A 21,620-nucleotide genomic window follows, 5' to 3' on the forward strand; every position below is an offset into this window, starting at 1 on the left:
CAAAGGTATTTTTGGGAAACTGTACCCCTATCCCAGTAGGGACTATAGACTGCTTCTTAGGGGGCAATTGAATAGAATGAACAGTAGATAAATCCAATCCAGCCGCTTCGGCCGTTGCACGAAAAGGCGGTTTAGCAGACTGAGTCAAGGGCCAACAGGTTAAGGTCATAAACTCATGGGTGGCGGTTGTCACTTCTGTAATCTTTGCTGGTAATAACCTTGACAGAGGAGTCTCATTAGGGCCTAGTGGCCTGTTACTTAACATATTTAGAGCAGTACTTAGATGGTTGTGCCATCCCTTTAATGAGCCATGACCGAGTTTCCTCAATTGTTGTTTAAGCAATCCATTCATTCGTTCTATGAGGCCTGCAGCTTGCGGGTAATAAAGTATATGATAAATCCATTCTATATAATTTTCCTTGGTATAAGTTTGAATCAACTTACCTGTAAAGTGGGAACCGTTGTCACTCTGAATTTGCCTTGGTGTTCCATAATATAACTTAATTGTATCTAATAATTTTATGGCACTCTGTTGGGTGGCCACTTTAGCTGGTATAGCCAATAAATAACCAGAATATGTATCAACAGCAGTGCAGGCATAAGTATGGCCACAAGAATTTGGCAATGGTCCAATAAAATCTATTTGCCAGGTATGGGTGGGAAATAATCCCTTTTGGATATGACCTTGGTAGGGGTATGGAACTCCCCGTTTATTTAACTGTTGGCAGTTAAATAAATTGTTGTACTGCAGTGGCAATATCATCATGGGTGACAAGGATTCCCCTTTGTTGTGCCCACCTGTATGAAGCTTGTTCTCCCAAGTGTCCACTCTTTTCGTGGACCCATTGTGCTAAGCCTGGGTTGTGCGTTGCACGAATCTGCACCAGCTGATCAGCATGAGAATTATGCTTTCGTTCTGCAGAAATTAAAGAACTGTGAGCATCAACATGAAATACAGTAACAATCGTGTTTTGACACCATAACCATATGTCTTCCCATAATTTCTTTCCCCATATTTCTTTATCATTAATTTTCCAATCATGTTTTTTCCATTGTGGCATCCACGTTGCCAAACCTTGTGCCACTGCCCATGAGTCAGTATATATATGACATTGTTGCCCCTGTTCTTGTTGAAGTGCCTGATACACTGCATAAAGTTCAGCATATTGGCTACTCATATTATCTCCGGTGGTGACAATTGTTTGTTGGGTGGATGGGTTATAGACAACTGCTTTCCATTTCTGTGAGCCCGATATCATTTTGGCAGAACCATCTGTAAACCAGGTATGTTTTTGTTGTTCTTCAGTCAGTTGATCATATGAGATACCCCATTTAACGGGAGATTCTGTTATATCAATCTTAGGTGACATAGTTGGCTCACTGCTGTTTTGAGACACTTGTTCATGTAATAGAGACAACCCCTTTGGGCCAGATTTGGCCCGATCCTGAATATACCATTTCCATTTGATGATATTAAATTCTTGTGCATGTCCAATTTTATGAGTAACAGGCGTGCTATGAATCCATTGCATAATGGGTATTTGGGGTCGCATAATTACCTCATGTCTCAGGGTAAGGCTTTGTGAGTCTATTAGAGCCCAGTAGCAGGCTAATAACTGTTTTTCAAAAGGACTATATCTTTCACTGGAACAGGGAAGCTTGTGACTCCAAAATCCCAGAGGATAACGTCGGGCACCTTGTTTTTGCCATAAACTCCAGCTGGCGTATTGATCAATGACATCTACCTGTAACTCAATGGGTCCCGGTTTAATTGGCCATAGATCTAAAGCAGTCTGAATAGCATGCTTGGCTGCTTCAAAAGCTTCTTTTTGTTCCATTCCCCATTCAAATTCATATTTTTTCCTGGTAACTTTATGTAAAGGTGCAAGGAGCCGACTTAAATGTGGAATATGTGCCCTCCAAAATCCAAATAATCCAATAAATTTTTGTGCTTCCTTTTTGTTACGAGGTGCTGCAAAATCTAATATCTTTTGTCTAGCTTTAGGTAAAATTTCTTGTTTTCCATTATTCCAAAGTATTCCCAAAAATTTAACACTTGAACTTGGGCCCTTGAATTTTAGCTGGATTAGTTTTCCATCCATCCTCGTCAAGTGTGTCCATTACTTTTTCTAACTGTTGTTGTACTCCTTCTTCTTCATTTCATTGGATCATAATATCGTCTATGTAATGCACTATTTGGACATCATCCGGCGCAGGTACCTTTGCCAAGGTTTCAGCAACCTGTCGATGGCAGATAGTGGGGCTATGCATATATCCCTGAGGAAGTCTAGTAAAGGTATATTGTTGTCTCAGCCATGTGAAAGCAAACTGTTCTTGGACACTTTTAGGTATAGGTATGGTGAAAAAGGCATTAGCCAAGTCTATGACTGCATACCAAGTGCCTGGATAACATTGCACTTTTTCTATAAGAGTAATCAAATCAGGGACGGCAGCTTGAATAGCCGGAGTCACTTTGTTCAGCTCTCTGTAATCTACAGTCATTCTCCATGTCCCATCACCTTTTTTAACAGGCCAGATAGGATTATTCCAGGCTGTAGTTACTCTGCGAAGGACTTTTACAGCCAAATAATCTTCTATGGTCTCAGATATTTCTTGTTGTCCTCCAGGGATGCGATATTGTCTTTGATTGACCACTTGCGTGGCACGTGGAATTTCTACTTCATGATGCAAACATCCCACAATTACAGCATTAATATGAAAAGACAAAGCTCTAATAGCAAATTGGTATCGTCCATCAGCCAAATTTAATGTCAGTCCTTTTAGAATAGCAATCCCAATTATATATTCTGGTATTGGCACAATCATAACTAGATATGTGCTCCAGGGTAGTTGCCCAATTTGGATAGAAAGATTAGTGGTAACTGCCTGGATTTCTTTTCCTCCCAATCCAGTTATCAGAATTGACGTACCTTGAAACTTAGTTGGATTCCCATAGATAAGGGTGGCCTCTGCCCCTGTATCTACAAGTGCCTGCACACTAGTTGTAGATCCATTCTTCCAAAATATTTTAATTGGTACATGTGGTCTAATATCTTTTCTTATAGTGGCACTAATCGATACAGAGGTTTGGCCTTCCCCTCAATCACGTAAGTCAGCAAAAAGAGGATCCGAGGGAGGAGGCGGTGCAGTAGGTGCAGTAGGCACTGGGTTGGAAGCATTTTTTATATTGTCCCTTCTATTTACTTGTTTTACATTCAGCCCTTTTTCTTTATATAGTTTCCATAATTCTTTAGTGTCAACTCCATCAATCTGGTCTTTGGGTACTCCTGCCCGGAGTAGGGCCAAAAACATATCACCTCGAGTCGTTTTATCCTTTTTAAAGAATGTTTTTGTTTTTTCCCTTCCTGGGGAGTTTTCAGTTGTCTGCCAGTCTCCCAAGTCTGCCAGCTGCATAATCTTATCTGCAAGTGTTGATATAGGGTTTTCAGTTTCGTTCATGAGAAGGGTTGTAATTATTTGTTTGTATGCTGGAGGTGCAGTTTTTATCAACTTGTTTCACACCTCGACACTTAAAGTCATTTCATTTAAATCTTCACCACACCCTAGAAATACAGCCCGTTTCATGGTTTCTTCTCTCATCTTTTGGACACAATCTTTTAAAGTATACCACGGTCTATTAGTGTCCAGCCACATATTGTCTGTGGAGTATTTATCTTGAGCTCCTTTTACTGCAAGAGCCAATAAAGTTGTACCATCAGTGTCTTGTCCACGATCATTTCGGGGGTGAGCATTCATGCTCCAGTCTCTGAAAGCTCCCCGTATTACTGGATCATTGGACAAAATTACAAATTTAAAAGCATCTCCTGCATCCAGATTAATTCCTGTAGCGCCCATATCATATAGGCGAACAAGCCAGGTTATAATGGCTTCTCCAGGCTTTTGTGTAGCCCGGGCTAAAATATCAGAAATGTCTTGTTGGTTAAAATCCTCAATCACATCCTTCCTTACAGAATGATTACCATCCATTTCTATCTGCCGATGGCGAAGAGGACGTGCCTCTGTGCGTTTGGGCTGTTTTTCCTCTTCCTCATAATCAGTTTCAGAATCATCATCCCAGATATCACCATCCCATGTGTCCAGGTCCCATTTAGGACCGGCCGATGCTATGGCCATATGAACTTTTAGTTCATTTACCTTTCCTCTCCTCTTTCTATATTTATATTTGGCAACTCTTACAGCAGCCTTTTCTGCTATAGCTTGGTAGTTACGAGCCTGATCTCCCAGTGCATGATATTGACATTGAATCATAGCCAAGTGAGACTGCAAATCTGAATTTTCTTTCTCCAAGAGTATCTTCTCTCTCTGTATCTTATCCCTATCTTCCATAGCCCGACGATAAGCAGTCAGCAAACACCAACCTAGCCGTGCCGAAAAAGAAACATCATCTTTCTTTTTTCTTTCCACCGTCTGCAAAGCTTTGGTCACATCCAACGGTTCAAATCGTCGCAGACGAGCATCCCAAGATTCACATAACCCTGACCTACGAGCCCACTCCCCAGCCAGAGTGCAAAAGGGAGGGTCCTCCCATCCTGGAATCTCTTCCACCTTGGCTTCAGTTACCTTTTGTTTGAACAGGAAAGCCATCTCCTTAATCGAATCCTGCTCACAGCGCCAATTATGTTATGAGAGGTTCGGGGATTCGATTGGAGACGTAAAAGAAACTTTCCACTCCAAAGAAATGGACTGAAGGTATATTTTATTATATAGAGGATAGTAAAGGCGATAGTCCGCAAACAGATCCGAATAGGTCAAATAATAAGAGGGAAAAAACATCAGCTCAACTGGAAAAGGAAAACATCCACATCGGCTGAGATAGCAGCAGATCCGAATAGGTCAAATAATAAGAGGGAAAAACATCAGATCGATCGGAAAGGGAAACACTAGATCGACTGAAGGGAAATGACACAAATCAACCGGAAAGAGAAACACCAGGTTGACCGAAAAGAGAACACACCAAATCAATTACTTCACATCAAGTCAATTACTCACAATATCCACACCCCACTGCTGGGAGAGTCCTGTCAATCGAGACGGCTGGGCAAGGATCACACGTCCTGGGCAAGGCGTCCCCTCCACAGGTGAAACTCTCACTGGGTCTCCGTTTCCAGCAGTTTTTATACCATCAATAATTTTCAGAGTAAGCAATTACAGAGTTTGCAGAGCAAGCATTTAGTGTTTCCATGCACAAATGGTTATCAGTGGCATATGTGCATTGAGCCCCTTGGCTAACGTCCCAGCCCAGTAATTGTGTACGTGCATTGTTCTCTTTGGTTATCGTCTTAGCCCGGCACAGATGGCCAGTCCGTCCTGTGCTGCGACGCTCCAAGAGCCTTGAAATGTTACAACTTGCAACTCTCTCTGTGAGAGAAAGGCCAGTTCCCACCACACAGAAAGCAGCTTTATATTTCTTTGTGTGCTGGTGGCTATAGGTCAATGGAGCGGCCAAACATGGCTGTACTCATGTCAAGACACCCCCTCCCTTCCTCCAGAGGGCAAGCTCCTGAATTTTCTGTCAACCACTCCTTTGCTTTGCGTTATAGTTTTACCATATATGTGTTTAACTGCAAACAACATAATGTTGACTTTAGCGTATTTTGACTTTTATATAAATGTAATCACAGTGAATGTATTTTCTTTGACTTGTTCTTTTTCTCATTATGTTCCTGAGATTCATCTATTTTGAAGCACGGGTTGTATTTCATCCATTTTTGGGTATTCCATTTATGTGAGCTGTATGGTATTCCATTATGTGAGTGTATGACAGTTTATTTTTCCAGGTATTGATAGTCCTTTGGGTTATTTCTTGGTTCTTGCTGTTATGGGTGATGTGATGAGCTGTCTCCTGTTAGACATGGGCCAGAATTTCTCTAGTGTCTGGCTATGGGCAGAATTGCCGGGTTGGAGGGCACGTGCTTCAACCTGATTGGATAATGTCAAGATGTTTTCTTGAGTGGAGTGCCCATTACCCTATACTTCCACTATCAGTGGATTAGTTTCCTATTGTTGCTGTAACAAATTACTACAAACTCAGTGGTTTAAAACCATACAAATGTATTATGTTACATCTCTGGAGGTGAGAAATCTGAAATGTGTCTTAACGGGTTAAGTCAAGGCCTACATTCCTTTCTGATGACTCTGGAGGAGATTCCATTTTCCTGCCTTTTCCAACTTTTGGAGGCTGTCCTCATTCCTTGGCTCTTGGCCCCTTCCTCCATCTTCAAAGCCAGCCATGGCTGCTGAGTCTTTCTTACATTGTATCCCTGTGACACTGACTCTCCTGCCTCTTCCTTCCACATTTAAGGACCCCTGTGATTACATTGGGCCCACCAGAATAATCCAGGATAACCTGCCTATTTTAAGGTTAGCTGATTAACAATCTTAAATCTGTCTGCTATCTTAATTCCCCCTTGCCGTGTAATGTCACATATTCACAGGTTCCGGGGATTAGGATGTGGACATCTTTGGGGGGCTGTTATTTTTCTTGCCATAATTGGTGTTTGAGGGTCCTCATTATTCCACGGAAATGGGATTTAAACATTTTAACAATTTGTATATATATAGAATATTTAGTAACTATTTAAAAATGACCTATGTTTAGATTTTCAGCTCCTCCCTCTTCCTGGGCTTCTATAGTTTTAATTATTTTTTTATTGTCTCTGTATGAAGCAATATCAAGTTCTGGCGTCTGAATGCCTGGGATATTTCACTGTGAGCTGTGTGACTTGGGCAGGTCGCCTCACCTCCCTAAGCTTCTATTTCCTCATCTATAAACTGGGGATCGTTGCCTTTATCACATAGGGTTGCTATGAGAATTAAATGAAATAATGCATAGAAGTTCTTAGCATAGTGCCTGAAAAGTAGAAGAAAGTCACTAAATGTATGAGTTTTCATATTTATTTGGTCATCTAACAGCTCTTGAGTGCCAGGCTCTGGACTCGCCCACTCAACAGTCAGCAGCTGTATATTGAGCACCCATTTTTGCTGTAAAATCCATTTGTGTGGGGCATCTACAGGCAAAATGCTGAGTTTAACGTTTGATGAGTTTTATTTTTGTTGTACTAAGTGCTGTTTAGAAGATGATGGGTATGGGAAGTCTAGTTCCTTTTTTTTTTTAATTTTATTTATTTATTTATTTCCCCCCAAAGCCCCAGTAGATAGTTGTATGTCATAGCTGCACATCCTTCTAGTTGCTGTATGTGGGACGCGGCCTCAGCACGGCCGGAGAAGCGGTGTGTCGGTGCACGCCAGGGATCCGAACCCCGGGCCGCCAGCAGCGGAGCGCGTGCACTTAACCGCTAAGCCACGGGGCCGGCCCCGGAGGTCCAGTGCCTAAAGCACTCTTCCAGGGGGACGCAAATAGCTGGGCATACTATTCCCTTTATGCTTATTTATGTCTGTTCTAGGAAAGCCATGATTAAACATACACAGAAAGTTAGGCCACATTTTTCCTTTCTGTCCTCAAGTGAATTCTGTGACGTGGAGTGTAGTACGTGTCATGTGAAAAAGGAAGCCAGGAATGTCTTCACCCTTCTCTGGACAAGGACTCGCAGTAGCAAAGTTTTCTTTCACCCTTCAGATGGTCACCTTTGTTGTTATTGTTATTTCTTAAACTAAAGAGCACATTCCTCATTTCAATTCCTGAGTCGAACTTTTGAGTTTTTACCCGATTCTCTGAACGGCGACTATGGCAGCCAAAGGTACTTGAATCAGAAGAATCCTGTGTGATCTGGAACTAGCTACTGAGCTTTTAGTCTGTGGGTTCATCATTTTGAGTCATTCTCTTTTTCAGACCTACATCAGGGCTTTCAGGAGACTTTTATAGGGTGTTGGAAATGAAAAGTTATTCAGGACTTCCGGGACTTTCAAAGTCCCTTGTTTCCTGTAGATGTGGTGGTGATGGGTGTACATATGTGTGTGTGTGTGTGTGTGTGTGTATGTGCGTGTGTAGTCCACGTATATGCTAACTGCCTGGTGAATAAGAGCTTGGATAATCGGGGGGGGGTGATTTTTTTAATTTGTGTTGAAAAAATATAAATGTATGTGTTTTAAAATAATTTCAACACCTGCCCAAGAGGGAATGATTGACAGCACGTCTTCCATGAGAAGGAATGTGTTGTTCATTAGAACTCTAAGATTGACCTCCTTCTAGCAGAAGCTGACACTTGACAAAATCGCTTCCCCAGGCGGACGTGTGCCATGCCTACCAGATTGTCCACCGCAACGGGATCCCCGACGAGCAGATCATCCTGATGATGTACGATGACATTGCCTACTCTGACCAGTAAGTGGGAAGCGCTTTGAACTTGGGGGTGAAGGACTTCAGAGCATCTTTGAAAAAAATGCCTACAGTCTCACAGAAATCCTTAGATCGGTGGCCTAACATTAGAATATAAACGGACTGGGATGGAATTCTACAGGGCTGCTTCACGTGGAGCTTGAAGCTAACTCGGGGGCACCCTGGCAGCGGCAGGGACATGGGCAGTGGGTGCTAAAGGTGTTTGGGGTGGGAGTTGTGGGAGGCGTAAGGCTCGGTTTCCTTCTGAGCCTGGAAAACTCATCACTGGGTTCTGCAGTGCTCGTTCCTGACCTGGAGCAGCTGGACCACACAGAGGGGGCGCCTCAGCGGCCCTGTGCATAGAAGGCTCGTTTGTAGATTGAATCCTACTACCCTTCTTTCTGTACACATTTACTTTTGTAGTTTGTTACATTTAATTTTACAAATAGTTCTCTCACGCCCGCTTATCTGATTTCTCAAGGAGATCAAGAGCAGCATCTTAGCCAGTGCTAGTCTCCCCAGCTCCTTGGTTACCCTGCTGTGGCCCCCACGAAGCGTGCTGCCCTTTGCTGTGATCACGTGACAGCTCATGGTCCGTTCTGAGCTTCAGTGCCTAAGCTCTTGTATGGAAGTCTTGCCTTCTGTCCTGTCGTTTGCTGCAAGTAGTTTTGCTCTGAGAGATCTCTGGATGAGATCTTGCCCCCAAGATGCTATGTGGTTTCCAGTAGGAGGCTTTGGTCCCTGTCCTCAGTGTTCAGAGCTCAGCCCTTCACTGCTCCTGCCAAGAACTCGAGAGTTGCGGGATGCGCATGATCCGCAAGCTGCTCAAGTTACTGATGCATTGGCTACTGTGCGGGTGATGAGAAATGTGTTCAACGAACATGATCGTTTATTTTTATACGTAATGAAGGCGTGTTTTTTTGTGTGTGTGTGTGAGGAAGATCAGCCCTGTGCTAACATCTGCCAATCCTCCTCTCTTTTTGCTGAGGAAGACTGGCCCTGGGCTAACATCCGTGCCCAACTTCCTCCACCTTATATGGGACGCCGCCACAGCATGGCTTGCCAAGCGGTGCGTCGGTGCGCGCCCGGGATCTGAACCTGCGAACCCCGGGCCGCCGCAGCGGAGCGCGCACACTTAACCGCCTGCGCCACCGGGCCGGTTCCGAGGGCATGTTTTTGAAGAGAGAGATTTCCAAGACATGTCAGATTTTGTGCTTCAATTGTATCTTCATTTTCAGGAATCCCACCCCAGGTGTTGTGATCAACAGGCCCAATGGCTCGGATGTCTACGCTGGAGTCTTGAAGGATTACACGGGCGAGGTGAGGCAGAGCACAGGGTGGGGCTGTCGGGGTTTGTTCTCATTTGTTTCTCATTTCCCTCTTTCTTGCATTTCTAGAACCAGAACCTCACTAGACTGATTTCTGGTTAGACTGATTTCTGGTCAGTGTTTCCTGTTTGTATTAAGATTTGTGCTTGAGGAGTAATTTCTGAGAGTTTCGAAAGAAAGCAGAGAAGAAAAAAAGAAATAAATTATAGTCTACCAATCTTTAGTTTCTAGTCTTCTTATACTTTAAATCTGATAATAGATTTCCTTTGATAACACCTGATTTTCTTGAGTATTGCCATTAATCTGATTATAGATTGTCTGTGCTCTTTTCTGAAAATCATTTTTCTCAGCACCCGCCCTAGTGCAGAGCACCTTGGAATTTTGCTGAGATTTTTTCATTAGTTATTAATATCATATATCACTTCCAAATTATTATATCCCTCCCAGTTGATTGAGGCTGTATAAATTGACACATTTTTTAAAACACCATAATGATTTCAGCCTTGTGGTTTTCGTAGTTTCTTTTTCTTAATTTCAGGAGGAGTCTTTTAGGAACTAATATTCCTGGTGATGAAGAAACATTTATCTGAAGTTTAGCAATTCTTTCAGTTTAATTTTTCTCTTTTAAATTCAAGTACAATTACATTGAACACATTATACGTGTAATATAGATGATCCCATTTTTATGAAATTGTTTCTATATAGTTATATAAGGAAATGTCTGGAATCTAAATGGTGGGATTTTTGGTGATTTTTGTTTTCTTTGTGCTTTTCTGTGTCACTTTTAAAATTTTTTTTATTTTAATTTTTTTTGCTAAGGAAGATTCTCCCTGTGCTAACAATTGCTGCCAATCTTCCTCTTTTTGTATGTGAGCTGCCGCCACAGCATGGCCACTGACAGACGAGTGGTGTCGGTCCGCACCTGGGAACCAAACCCAGACCACCAAAGCAGAGCACGCCGAACTTAACCACTAGGTCACCAGGGCTGGCCTATGTGTCACTTTTTTTTAATGGTCGGGGATCAATTTACAAAATTCCCTTTAAGGACTCAAATGTCCTTGGGATTTGGTCTTTTAGGCAGCAAGCTGGATGCAAAGGGGAGGCCAAGCATTGACGTTTCTGCCTCCCTCTTTGCTGTCCCTCTGGGGTGGTGTGCTTGTCCTCTGCTATTTGTGCCTATCTACCAGTGTCTTTGGGTTTCTCCACATAGACTTTAAAATGATCAAGAAGGAATGGCAGGCTCCCTGAGTTGCCATCAGCCAAAGACAAGATGACATTGGAAAAGAGGTCATGCACGTGCCCCAGAAACACTGACCTCGTGTTGGGTCTTCTTGGTTCCAAAGTGTTTGCTCCTAAGCCTCAAGCCTTGAGATGTGTGGACTGGTGGCTCGGGTCTGCTCCAGACTCAACGAACGCTCTGATTGGGAATGACAGCTGCATCTGATTTCAACTCCCAATTCTTTGTAGGATGTCACTCCGCAAAATTTCCTTGCTGTGTTGAGAGGAGATTCAGAAGCAGTGAAGGGCAAAGGATCTGGAAAGGTCTTGAAGAGGTAATGTTTGTTTTATGGCTATCACACTTTTCTGAATGACCTGGCACCCTAGAATAGAGAATTAAAAGAGGTGTTGTTCTTTGCTCCTGGCCTGTATAGCCATAAGAAATGACAGAGCGGTGAGCTTGTCCTAACTTAAGACAGGCTGCACAGAGTCGATGGCTTCTTTTGGCAGCCCATTTCTGTACTGAATTAACCCTCTGATCCAGGGTCCCTCGTTCTTCTTAATGAATTCAGGAATTAATGGGGGTAATCCCATCACTTAAGCCCGCTGCTCTTTGTTGTCGGTGGATCCTAGTGCTGGTACATTCCGCCATCAGTAGAACACTCTGATACAGGCTTGAATCCCTGCGGCTGGTCAGGTTGTAGGGCCGCGCCTGCCACTCCCGTGCTCTGATCACAGGTCAGCCCAGTGGGGAAGAGCACGTTCCCAAGTACAGAGCTAACCTTCGTAGTGGGGACAACTCACCCCAATGCTTGCCCCGCTGGCTGTAGGTTAGAGATGTCCTGTTTAGCATCTCTTCATGTAGCATTTTTACCTGATATAGGGAGTTTAGAAGCATGCCTTCAGAGTCTCAGCTACTTGGCAAATGGTGCTGTTTCTCTCGTGCTAGAGGGGAAACCTGGGCACAAGTAAGCTCGTGTGAGTTAGAGCAGAGATGGACGTCTCTGTAGGATGAACCAGGTTATTACACGTGAGTTATTACATCTATGTAAGCTTGAAGCAGCACCTTCTGAGAGGAAGCCCTGGTGAGACTGACCAGGGGGACGGCCCAGACTGCGTGCAGGCCAAGAGGCCTGGAGGGGAATTCGGAGCTGCAGGATCGTGTTCAGCTGTGTGTCCTGGCCCCCTTACTCATTTGGGGGAGATCTGGTTGGAGAGTGTGGCTGCCTGGGACAAGGCCCAATTGCAGAAAGACTCCACTATCCAAATCACACCTGGTCCAGCTGATGAGCTGCCCAGCAAGGATCTTTCCTCCTCCCCGCCAGAATTCAGAATTTTGGGGCTCTGGGATACAACTTGTGGTTCAGAATAACGCTCGGTGGGAGCAGAGGGAACAGCTTGGACTTGTGTTCCTCTTTGTCCCTGATTGGGAGACTGTAATCCTCAAACTTCTCAGTTTTCAGAGAAGTGAAAGTAGAAATGGGAAGTGGTCGACTTTGATTGTCATTCTGTCCTGTCTTCCTTTCTTGGCAGTGGCCCCAAGGATCACGTGTTCATTTACTTCACTGATCACGGAGCTGCTGGACTACTGTGTTTTCCTAACGACGATGTGAGTTTTTCTTAACATGTTAAAGACAGAGTAGGAGAGTGGCAGACGAAACCTTGGTGTTGACATTAAACCTGTGATGTGTGTTTCTAATGTCCAACAGGGTGGGTTTGTATGAGTGGCAGGTGAGGCTGGGGGACACATTTCGCAGCTTGAAATCTGTCCAGAGGCATCTCTTTTGGCAAGTTTTCCCCACGTTTCTCTTCCTATCCCAGCATCAGGAGCTGTCGTGCGTTGACAACGCGACTTGGGTGCATTGCACTAGACACAATAATAGGACACAGTCTCTGAATGCTCTGGACTAAGTAATGAGTGGAGAAGCACATTCTCTTCCCCTTTTTAATATATGAATAAAGCACTTGAGGTGACATTCTGGAATAATGCTTTTCACCATGATAATTTCTCAGGATTAGTAAATAGGAATTTGTAAAGCGCCATTGGGACTTTGTTAGCGGGTTATCCAGCAAATGGGTTCCCTTGAAGTGTTGATCTGAGTGTCAGTGTTCTTACCTTGCAGCTTTACGTACAGGACCTGAATAGGACCATCTATTACATGTACGAACAAAAAATGTACCAAAAGGTAATGTCCGCACTTGGGGCAGCCTTGGGGGAGGAGCACAAGGAAGGCGGTGGAAGCAGACCCCACCGTTCCGCCGCTGGCCTAACTCTGGATGGCTGTGTTTTCTGCAAAGGGTGTCCTTTCAATCAGTCTTGACCCTGGTTTCCCAGGATTAACCTTTTGTGATTCTAGGGCTTTAGCTCTTACATCAGAGTCACTGGAGGTCTTGTGAAAACACAGTGTGCCCCCCAGCCCCCCAGAGTCTGACTCAGGAGGTCTGGAGAGAGGCCTGAGAATTTGCCTCTCTGAGTTTCCAGGTGACAGGGATGCTGCTGGTCTAGGGACCGCACTTTGAGGATGACTGTTCCTAGGACTGTCGCCAGTTTGGGGCAGTTGGGGAGGAAAATTTGTTGTTAGTGCCATCGAGTCGATTCTGACTCCTAGCACCCCTGTGTATAGCAGAGCAGAACCCTGCCCGGTCTTTTCACACCATCCTCTCACCTTTTGGCGCTATATCAGACAATGCTCCACTGCAATTCATGGGGTTTTCATGGCCAATTTGTTGCAAGTGGGTGGCCAAGTCCTTCTTCCTAGTCTCTCTTAATCTGGAAGCTCTGCTGAGACCTGTCCACCGTGGGTGACGCTGCTTGTATTTGAAATACCAGTGGCACAGCTTCCAGCATCACAGCAACACGCAGCTGCCACAGTGTGACAATCAACAGACAGGTGATGTGGTTCCCTGCCCAGGAGATGAACCTGGGCCGTGGCAGTAAGAATGCCAGATCTTAACCACTAGACCACCAGGGCTGCCTGGGGAGGAAAATACCACCATCTTATTTTCCCTTGGGCCCTCTCTCGCCCCTGTGGCGTCCTTTATAGAAACTGCGTAGCTCGGGTTTGTACACAATAGTGCAGAGATGGCCCGTTGCACTGCCTCCTGCTGTGGGATGGCAAAACAGTTTTCCTTAGCATCGTCTATGGCTGTGTTTTCTCTGCATTATTTCAGCTAATAGATCATTTTATTCTGTTAGCGATGAACAAATTTGAGTCCTTCTGGTTTGTATATAACAGCAGCTTCTGTCGCCTCTGCCAGCAGCCTCCTATAGCAGAGATGTCTCCCAAAAGCAAAAATGAAAGACTCTTAAGAATGTGTCAAGAGAGTGGGCAGAGCCAAAGTAGCATTTGCGAGAGGTCCATGCCTGGGCGGGTGACTTCACCTGTCTCGTTTGCCCCACAGATGGTGTTCTACATTGAAGCCTGTGAGTCTGGGTCCATGATGCACCACCTGCCCACTGACATCAATGGTAGGTGGGGGGAGCACTGGCCTCTGAGCCGGGCTGGACGAGTGGGTTGCTCAGGGGTGCGATCGGTCCTTCTTCGACTCTGCTGATGTGGAGGACCAAGTGCTCTACATAAGCAGGGACTTAGGGCAGCCACCTGGTGTGCAGAGGATACATGTGGGCAGCTCTGGGCTTCCTCTCTCCCTCAACGGTTAGTGGTCAGGGTACGAAGAGTCTGTGTGTGAGCCTCACGGCACTCTTCCTGGTTCTAGTGAAGCAACTCAAGTCTAAAATCACTGTCTTTGGACCAGCCTTTGTCCTTTTCGACATGTTGCATGCGGGTTCTCTGATTTTGGGCAGGTGACTCACTCTCTTTGACCCTTGGTTATCGCCATCTGTAAAATGGGGATAAAGAGAGTGCCTGTCTGTTGGGAAAGTTATGTTTTAAGTGATAACGTTTGTCCAGCACATTTCTGAGCCTCTGGTAGCTAGATAGTAAGTGGTAGCTATTGCATGGGTTCAGTCAATCTAAGTGTTTCTCCAATAACTGTTAACTTTCTCCGGAAAGAAAATTAGGTACATATTCTTCAAGTTTGGAGAGCTGTTCAGTCTTTCAGCATTATTCCGAAATAGCTTGATGTCCTAATAAGCGTGCCTGCCTGCTTATTGCTGCAGAAAGTGTCCATCAACTGGGCTTCTCTTGCTTCCACGTTTAACTTGAGATGAGTGATTGTAACCGAGTGAGCAGGCCTGGGGACGGTGACGTCTCCCTGCCCCTGCCCCATGCTGATGACAGGCTACATGCTTTGATTGCACTGGGAAAGAAAGAAAGGGTCAAGCTTCTAGTGGGATCCGCAGCAGAGAAGAAAATGTGACTAAAAGATGTCTTTAATTCCTTATAGTTTATGCGACCACTGCTGCCAACCCCTCAGAGTCGTCCTATGCCTGTTACTACGATGATTCGAGAGACACGTACCTGGGGGACTGGTACAGTGTCAACTGGATGGAAGATTCCGACATGGTGAGCCCTTCAGGGCCGGCTGTTCAGCTGAGGCTTAACCGTCAGCTCTGATCATCAAAGGACCGTGATGTTTTCATTGTTGCAGGAGGATTTGACGAAAGAGACCCTCCACAAGCAGTACCAGCTGGTGAAATCCCACACCAACACCAGCCACGTCATGCAGTACGGAAACAAGGTGAGCCGGGGCGCCTCGCAGTCTTGGCAGTGCCTCGAGCCCCACGCTGACTCGCCTGGAACATTTGTCTCTTGGTGAAGAGAAATGGGGTCCAGGTGAGAAGTGGCCGAGGCCGGGATGGCTCTGCCTCTCACGGCCCCTCCATCCCAGGACCCTGTCTGCGTTGTGGAATCAGACCTTGCTAGGTTCAAACTCAAAAAGTTGTGAGATTTTGGGCAAGCTGCTTCACCTCTCTGAATCCCTGTTTCCTCCTTGGTCAGAGCCCTAGCGTACGAGGTAATTAGCATTGAAGAAGGTTGTGCATCAAAAACACTAAACACAAGCCTTGGCACATAGTACGAGGTGACTGAATCACAAGCAGCTCCTGCAAGTTTTGTGGCATTGCCCCATGGAACCCCACACCGTGGATTGTCCAGGGTCCTCCTCCCTGCAAGTTGCAGGGTATTACCTTTACCCTTTGGCTATAAATTAGAGACTTTTTTCCCCCTCCAACTATGTCCAGAGGGGATCTAGGTGGTTAAAAAGGTAAGTTCATCAGGGCTGCCTGGACCGAGGTGGCCGCTGAAGGCGTGGGCTTAGGTGCCCCTGGGGCTAGCCCTTGGGACGTGCAGAGGAGGTGGTTTGCGCAGGGCTCCCAGTGGTCCATATGACCAAACTCTACTCCCCAAGCGGCCTGCCACCACCTGAGAGCTCCCCAGCTGAGATCTGTTCCTCTGACGCAAGCATTGGCCTTCTAGAAGAACTTGTGAGCCAGTCAATCCAGCTCCCTTCAGCCCTTCACCGGCATAGTGTGGACCGGAGGGCCTGTGAGCCAGCAGGACAGTCACAGACCTCGAGATGTGCACTCAGGGTGCTGTGGGCCTGGTCGGGCTTTCGGGTGGAGCTAGTGGAGAGGTGGAGCAGAGAGACGGCCAGGGAAGGGGGACTCGGAGGAGGCAGGGTCAAAGGTGGCATTGCCCTGGCTTCGCGTGGGCTCAGCCTCAGTGCTGGGGATGGGATGAGAGGGAGAGGGGATACCCGGCCACGGCTCTTCTGCCCTGGACTTGCCATCCTCTTCACGATTTCCTCAGCAGTGGCCATTTCCGGTCTTGGTTGAGGAGCTATGATGGATCTTTTCCAAACATTATGTTTTTGTATATATTTGTGTGTATTTTATTTTTTGTTTTAGAACTGTTTTTATTTATTTATTTTTTTGCTGGCCACTTGGAGTTTATTTTCCACTTGGTGCAAGGCACACGGTTACCGGTATCAGGAAGGCTCTCTTGTGGTTCGTGTAGTAAAGAGTGGGATTCTCTCAGCTTCCTTTTTGGTTTTTGCCGTTTTGCTGTAAAAGAACCCGCTGCTTCTGCTTGCAGCCACCTGCCCAGTCTAGGGTGGGATCGGGAGGGGTGGTGGGGGCGGGAGGGCTCTGGTGAGCCTAGCGCCTTGGGAAGCCTGGTGGCTGGTGGTGGCCATTCAGGATGGGGCCCTGGTGTTAGCTTGGCCGGGCTGGCCTCCGGGCTGCTTCCTCCCAGCCTCCCGAGCCAGGTCACAGGTGATCATGCCACCGGAGGCCTGGGGAGATGCCACGTGCTCTGGGGACTCCAGCGCTGTGGCCATGCTTGGGAGAGTGGACTTCCCAAAAGAGAAGCTGGCCCACCAGTGTCCCGGGTCGGCCTTGGGGAGACCAGGGTGGTGGAGGATGGCTTCCCCAGGTACTCGGCACTTCCGCAGGAGCTGTTACTGGAAGTGGAAGCCAGGCATTGCCGGTAGTGGTCGTGGGTGGCCACGAGCCAGCCACTGGAGGGGGTGGCTGCCACGCTCCTGCTTGTGGGCTGGTGGAGACCTCGGTGGCGACCCCTCACAGGCCTCAGTGCGTGATCTCGGGTGGCGGGGACGGGGGTGCTAGGCCACGGAACCCATTTGCAGAGGAGACCACGGGAAGCCAATCCATGACCGGGACGTGCAGGGTCTGTTTTAGAACTGTCTTTAGATTATTGTTGCTTAGTTTAGGAACACGAGTGCTGGTAGCATTTCTTTCCCTCTCGTTGGGATCCAGTCTGTAGTGACCTCTGTGGCTAACAGAGCCTGGCAGCTATGCCCTTTGTTAGGCCCTGATGCCAAGAGTCAGCCCGTCTGCTCTGTGGCTTTAGCTCTGCCCATGTCAGTGGACCCAGACCTCAGCTCTAACCTGGACAGATGCTTGCACCTTCAACTCCTGGTCATTAGGGCCAGGTAGGTGAGCATCGGGGGGAGAACCAACACAGGGTTGCCACTGGCTGAAACAACTCTGGTCCAAGCTCTGCGTGACTGCAGAGCAGTTCTCCTGCCAAGGACGCCAGGCATTTTCGAAGTTCATCATTGGTGGATGTCAGGTGCTCATATGTGTTGCCTCGCCCACTGCTGAGGCCCAAGCACATGTTTTCAGGCTGCGATTGTGGCCCTTTAGTGGTCCTGAAGCCACGCGGAGTGAACCGTGAGCCTCCTGCGGAGAGGCAGGACCCAGGGTGCATCTGGCACATCTGCGCTCCCCACTCAAACTGGCTTTCTCTCTCTCTCTCCCCCGCAGTCCATCTCTGCCATGAAAGTGATGCAGTTTCAGGGTACGAAACACAAAGCCAGTTCTCCCATCTCCCTGCCTCCAGTCAAACACCTTGACCTCACGCCAAGCCCCGAGGTGCCCCTTGCAATCATGAAAAGGAAACTGATGAGCACCAATGATCTGTACGAGTCCAGGCATCTTGTCGAGGAGATCCGCAGGCACCTGGAGGTAAGTAGTGGTAAAGGTGCCGCTCCCAGCCTCGCCAGGCAGCATGTGAGAGCTCCGTCTCTGCCTCCCGAGCATTGTCCAGCATTGCTCAGAGCCAGGTGACAGAACTCCGGGGCCACCCCTCCTCCTGCCGCGTGGGAGTATGTGGCAGAGGAAACAAGTCTTTGTACCCTGTGTAACATGAAGCAGGTAAGCAGAGCTGTGGCTGTCTTCATTCTTCATTAGTGAATTGACCTTGACCTCTTTGGTAGCAGGGAGCGAGGGAATGGGGGCCCGTCTCTCCTGTCTCCTGCCAAGAAGTCATGGCATGTGGGCATGTCCCTCTTTTATACCTAGTTGCTTAAGAGACATTTTTATTTTGCTGCTTGGTGAGTTATTAGCTAATCATATTTAATAAAACATCCAATCCACAAAACATTTCTGCCGCCTTAGGAAATCATAGTCATAGTCTAACATGCTTCCTAAAGTGCTGGAGCCTTTTACGTCTTTTACGATTACTGAGTCCGTTTTCAGTAGCTCGCGAATTTGTTTGGAAAATGACTTTTCAGATTCTAGCTGTGCGGCTAGAACCACTAGCAGTGGACTCATGGGGATGCTGGCAGAGGTTAACTGTCCCTCCCAACAAAGCCAGCTCTGTGTAAACTCTCGTCCCCATCATTAGCACAGCATAGGGATTCATGTGCTGCGATACCCCTGAATTTTCTAGGAAAGGTAAAAAAATAAAATAAAATCTATGTGATGTATTTTAAATTCATGTATCTAATAATCCTGACACTTAGTACCCCATATATGGTACATTAACCAGGGCATGCTTTTTTTCGTTTTTTTTTTTTTGTGAGGAAGAGCAGCCCTGAACTAACATCCATGCCGATCCTCCTCTTTTTTTGCTGGGGAAGACTGGCCCTGGGCTAACATCCGTGCCCATCTTCCTCCACTTTATGTGGGACGCTGCCACAGCATGGCTTGCCAAATGGTGTGTCGGTGCGCGCCCGGAGTCCGAACCTGGGCCGCCAGCAGCGGAGCGCACACACTTAACCACTACGCCACAGGGCCGGCCCCTAGGACGTGTTTTTTGCTGGTATCACAGTGTAATACAGTGGTCCTCATACTCTTTAGTCTTGGACCTCTTTACACTCTTAAAATTATTGATCCCAAAGAGTTTTTGTTTATGTGGGTTATATTGATATTTACTAGAAATGAACACTGAGATTTAAAAAATATTAACTCATTTAGAAATAACGATAATAAACCCATTTTGTGTTAATGTATTTTTTATGAAAAATAACCATTTTCTAAAATAAAAACAGTTTGGGTGAGAAGAGCGGCATTACCCTGCATTTTTGCAAACCTCTTTTCTGCCCAGCATATTAGAAGACAGCTGGATCCTTGTACCTGCTTCTGCATTCACTCTGTTGGGCTCTGTTGTTCTGGCTGAAATATATGAGAAAATCCAGCCTCGCACAGATGTATAGTTGGGAAAGGGAGGACCTTACAGAGCCCCCGAGAGGTCCGGGGGACCCTGTGGTTCTGGACCACATGTTGAGAACTGCTGGTCTAACCCGTGGTGGGCAGTGAGTCTTTGTTGCATTCAGACGTGAATGAAACAAACCCTGGCTGGGGAAGGGTGGGTCAGAGGACTTGACTGCAAGTGTTGGTTACTGTAGAAGCAGCTTCCTCTTTATGACGCTGGTTTGGGAAGAAAACGATGCCCCCTTTGTGTCCCTCTGTCTAATCATTTGATGGTTTCTGGAATAGGCAAAGGTGCCGTGAACACGCAGCATTCACGGGACAACACTCTACTTTGGGGCACAATTTCTACGGCCCCCTTTCCTCAGAGTGGGCTATGCCTGCTCTTCAGGTGTTTAGATTTTAATGTTTCCATCATGCCAGAAGATCCTGAAAAGGCAAGGTATTTCTGAAGGTTTCTAGCTGTTAGAGAAGCCCCGCATGCACACCTTTTCCTTTCTGCAGAACACCTCTGTTGGCATCTATTTTAACACACTGGGTGGGGGCTGAAGAGAAGTCCTTAAACGACCTGCTAACCGATGCAGGGTTCCAGGAGACACTGCAGTAATAAGTAAGGTATGTTTCAAAAAGATGCGTTTCTTCGCAGGCTCGGCACGTCATCGAGAAGTCAGTGCGGAAGATAGTCTCCTTGGTCGCCAGGTCGGATGCTGAGGCGGAGAGGCTGCTGTCCGAGCGAGCGCTGCTCACGGCGCATGACTGCTACCGGGCAGCTGCGGCACATTTCCGCACACACTGCTTCGACTGGCACTCCCCCACGGTAAGCCCGGATCCCCGGGGCCACCGGCTTCTGGACCCCACCTTCCATGAGCCAGCTTGGCCTCTCCCTGCATCTGAAACCCAAAAGCGAAATTAATATTGTCGGCTGGAAATCACATCAGATGCATTACCTTGTAGAAGGTTCCATATGGGCTAAGGAAACGATGGGCTCATTTCAGAGGCCTTGGATGGGGACGAGAGGAAGAAGGTCGTTCAGATTCACTGACCATAAATCTTGGCGCCAGACACTTAATTGTCCCAGTGGATAGTTTACCAGTCATAGATGACTCAACTCCCATCCTCCACACTGATGCCGAGCCCCATCCCTCACCCTACCCCTCACACCAGCCACGCAGGTTTTTCCCCTTTGCGTCTGTTCTGACCCCTCCCCAAGATTTATTGTTGAAGTCACACCCTGGCCCATGGAGAAGGAGGTACCAAGTTTCTGCAAATTGAATGTCAGGGTTGGGAGGTACCTAAAAAGCACTATGTGATGGTTGGCTCCATCTAAGGGACGGGTCAGCAAACTGGCCCGCAGGCCGAGTCCTGCCCACAGCCCGTGGTTTTTTTCCCTCCACAGCCTGTTTTTATAAATAAAGTTTTATTGGAACACAGCCACACTCTTACTCAGTCACATGGTGTCTCTGTCTGCTTTTGCACTACAGCTGAGTAGTTCATACAGCCCTTGGCGCCTAAAACATTTACTCTCTGGCCTTTTGCAGGAGAAGTTTGCCAACCCTTGCTTTAGAGCTGCGCTCGTCAATGTGTTAGTCACTAGCCTCATGTGGCTACTTAAATTTGAATTTAAATTAATTAAAATGAGATAAAAATTAAAGCTCAGGTCCTTAGCCGCACGAGCCACATTTCATGTCTTCAGTAGCCACTTGAGGCTAGTGGCAACTGAATTGGAGAATTTTATAGCAGATTTCCATCATTGCGGAACGTTCTATTGGGCTGGTATGTGCACACCATGGTCGTGCTCAAGTACTTCCAAGGTTGGAGTACTGGGCGCCGTGGGGGTAGTTCTCCATTATTAGTAAGCTCTTGATTTTATTTTTTCATTTATTTAAAATGAAATGCTTTCCTTACTTATTTAATAATTTAA

The 21,620-nt window shown here is 46.6% G+C and overlaps 1 protein-coding gene and 1 pseudogene across 1 annotated transcript in view; one reads left to right on the plus strand and one right to left on the minus strand.

The window, feature by feature from the left end:
• LGMN (legumain) overlaps positions 1–21,620 on the plus strand; it is a 37,090-nt gene that overhangs the window by 13,985 nt on the left and 1,485 nt on the right. The window contains exons 3-12 of the mRNA XM_004434215.3: positions 8,205–8,302; positions 9,535–9,616; positions 11,092–11,177; positions 12,376–12,451; positions 12,966–13,028; positions 14,245–14,311; positions 15,190–15,308; positions 15,394–15,483; positions 18,032–18,232; positions 20,346–20,516. Of these exons, the coding sequence (XP_004434272.1) occupies positions 8,205–8,302; positions 9,535–9,616; positions 11,092–11,177; positions 12,376–12,451; positions 12,966–13,028; positions 14,245–14,311; positions 15,190–15,308; positions 15,394–15,483; positions 18,032–18,232; positions 20,346–20,516 (1,053 nt within the window). The remainder of the gene's footprint in view (positions 1–8,204; positions 8,303–9,534; positions 9,617–11,091; positions 11,178–12,375; positions 12,452–12,965; positions 13,029–14,244; positions 14,312–15,189; positions 15,309–15,393; positions 15,484–18,031; positions 18,233–20,345; positions 20,517–21,620) is intronic.
• Positions 16,939–17,882, minus strand: LOC147913892 (pancreatic progenitor cell differentiation and proliferation factor pseudogene; annotated as a pseudogene).

The sequence above is a fragment of the Ceratotherium simum genome, chromosome 24 (genome assembly GCF_057802395.1).
Source record: "Ceratotherium simum simum isolate JZ-2026a chromosome 24, ASM5780239v1, whole genome shotgun sequence".
In the NCBI taxonomy this organism is placed as follows: domain Eukaryota; kingdom Metazoa; phylum Chordata; class Mammalia; order Perissodactyla; family Rhinocerotidae; genus Ceratotherium; species Ceratotherium simum.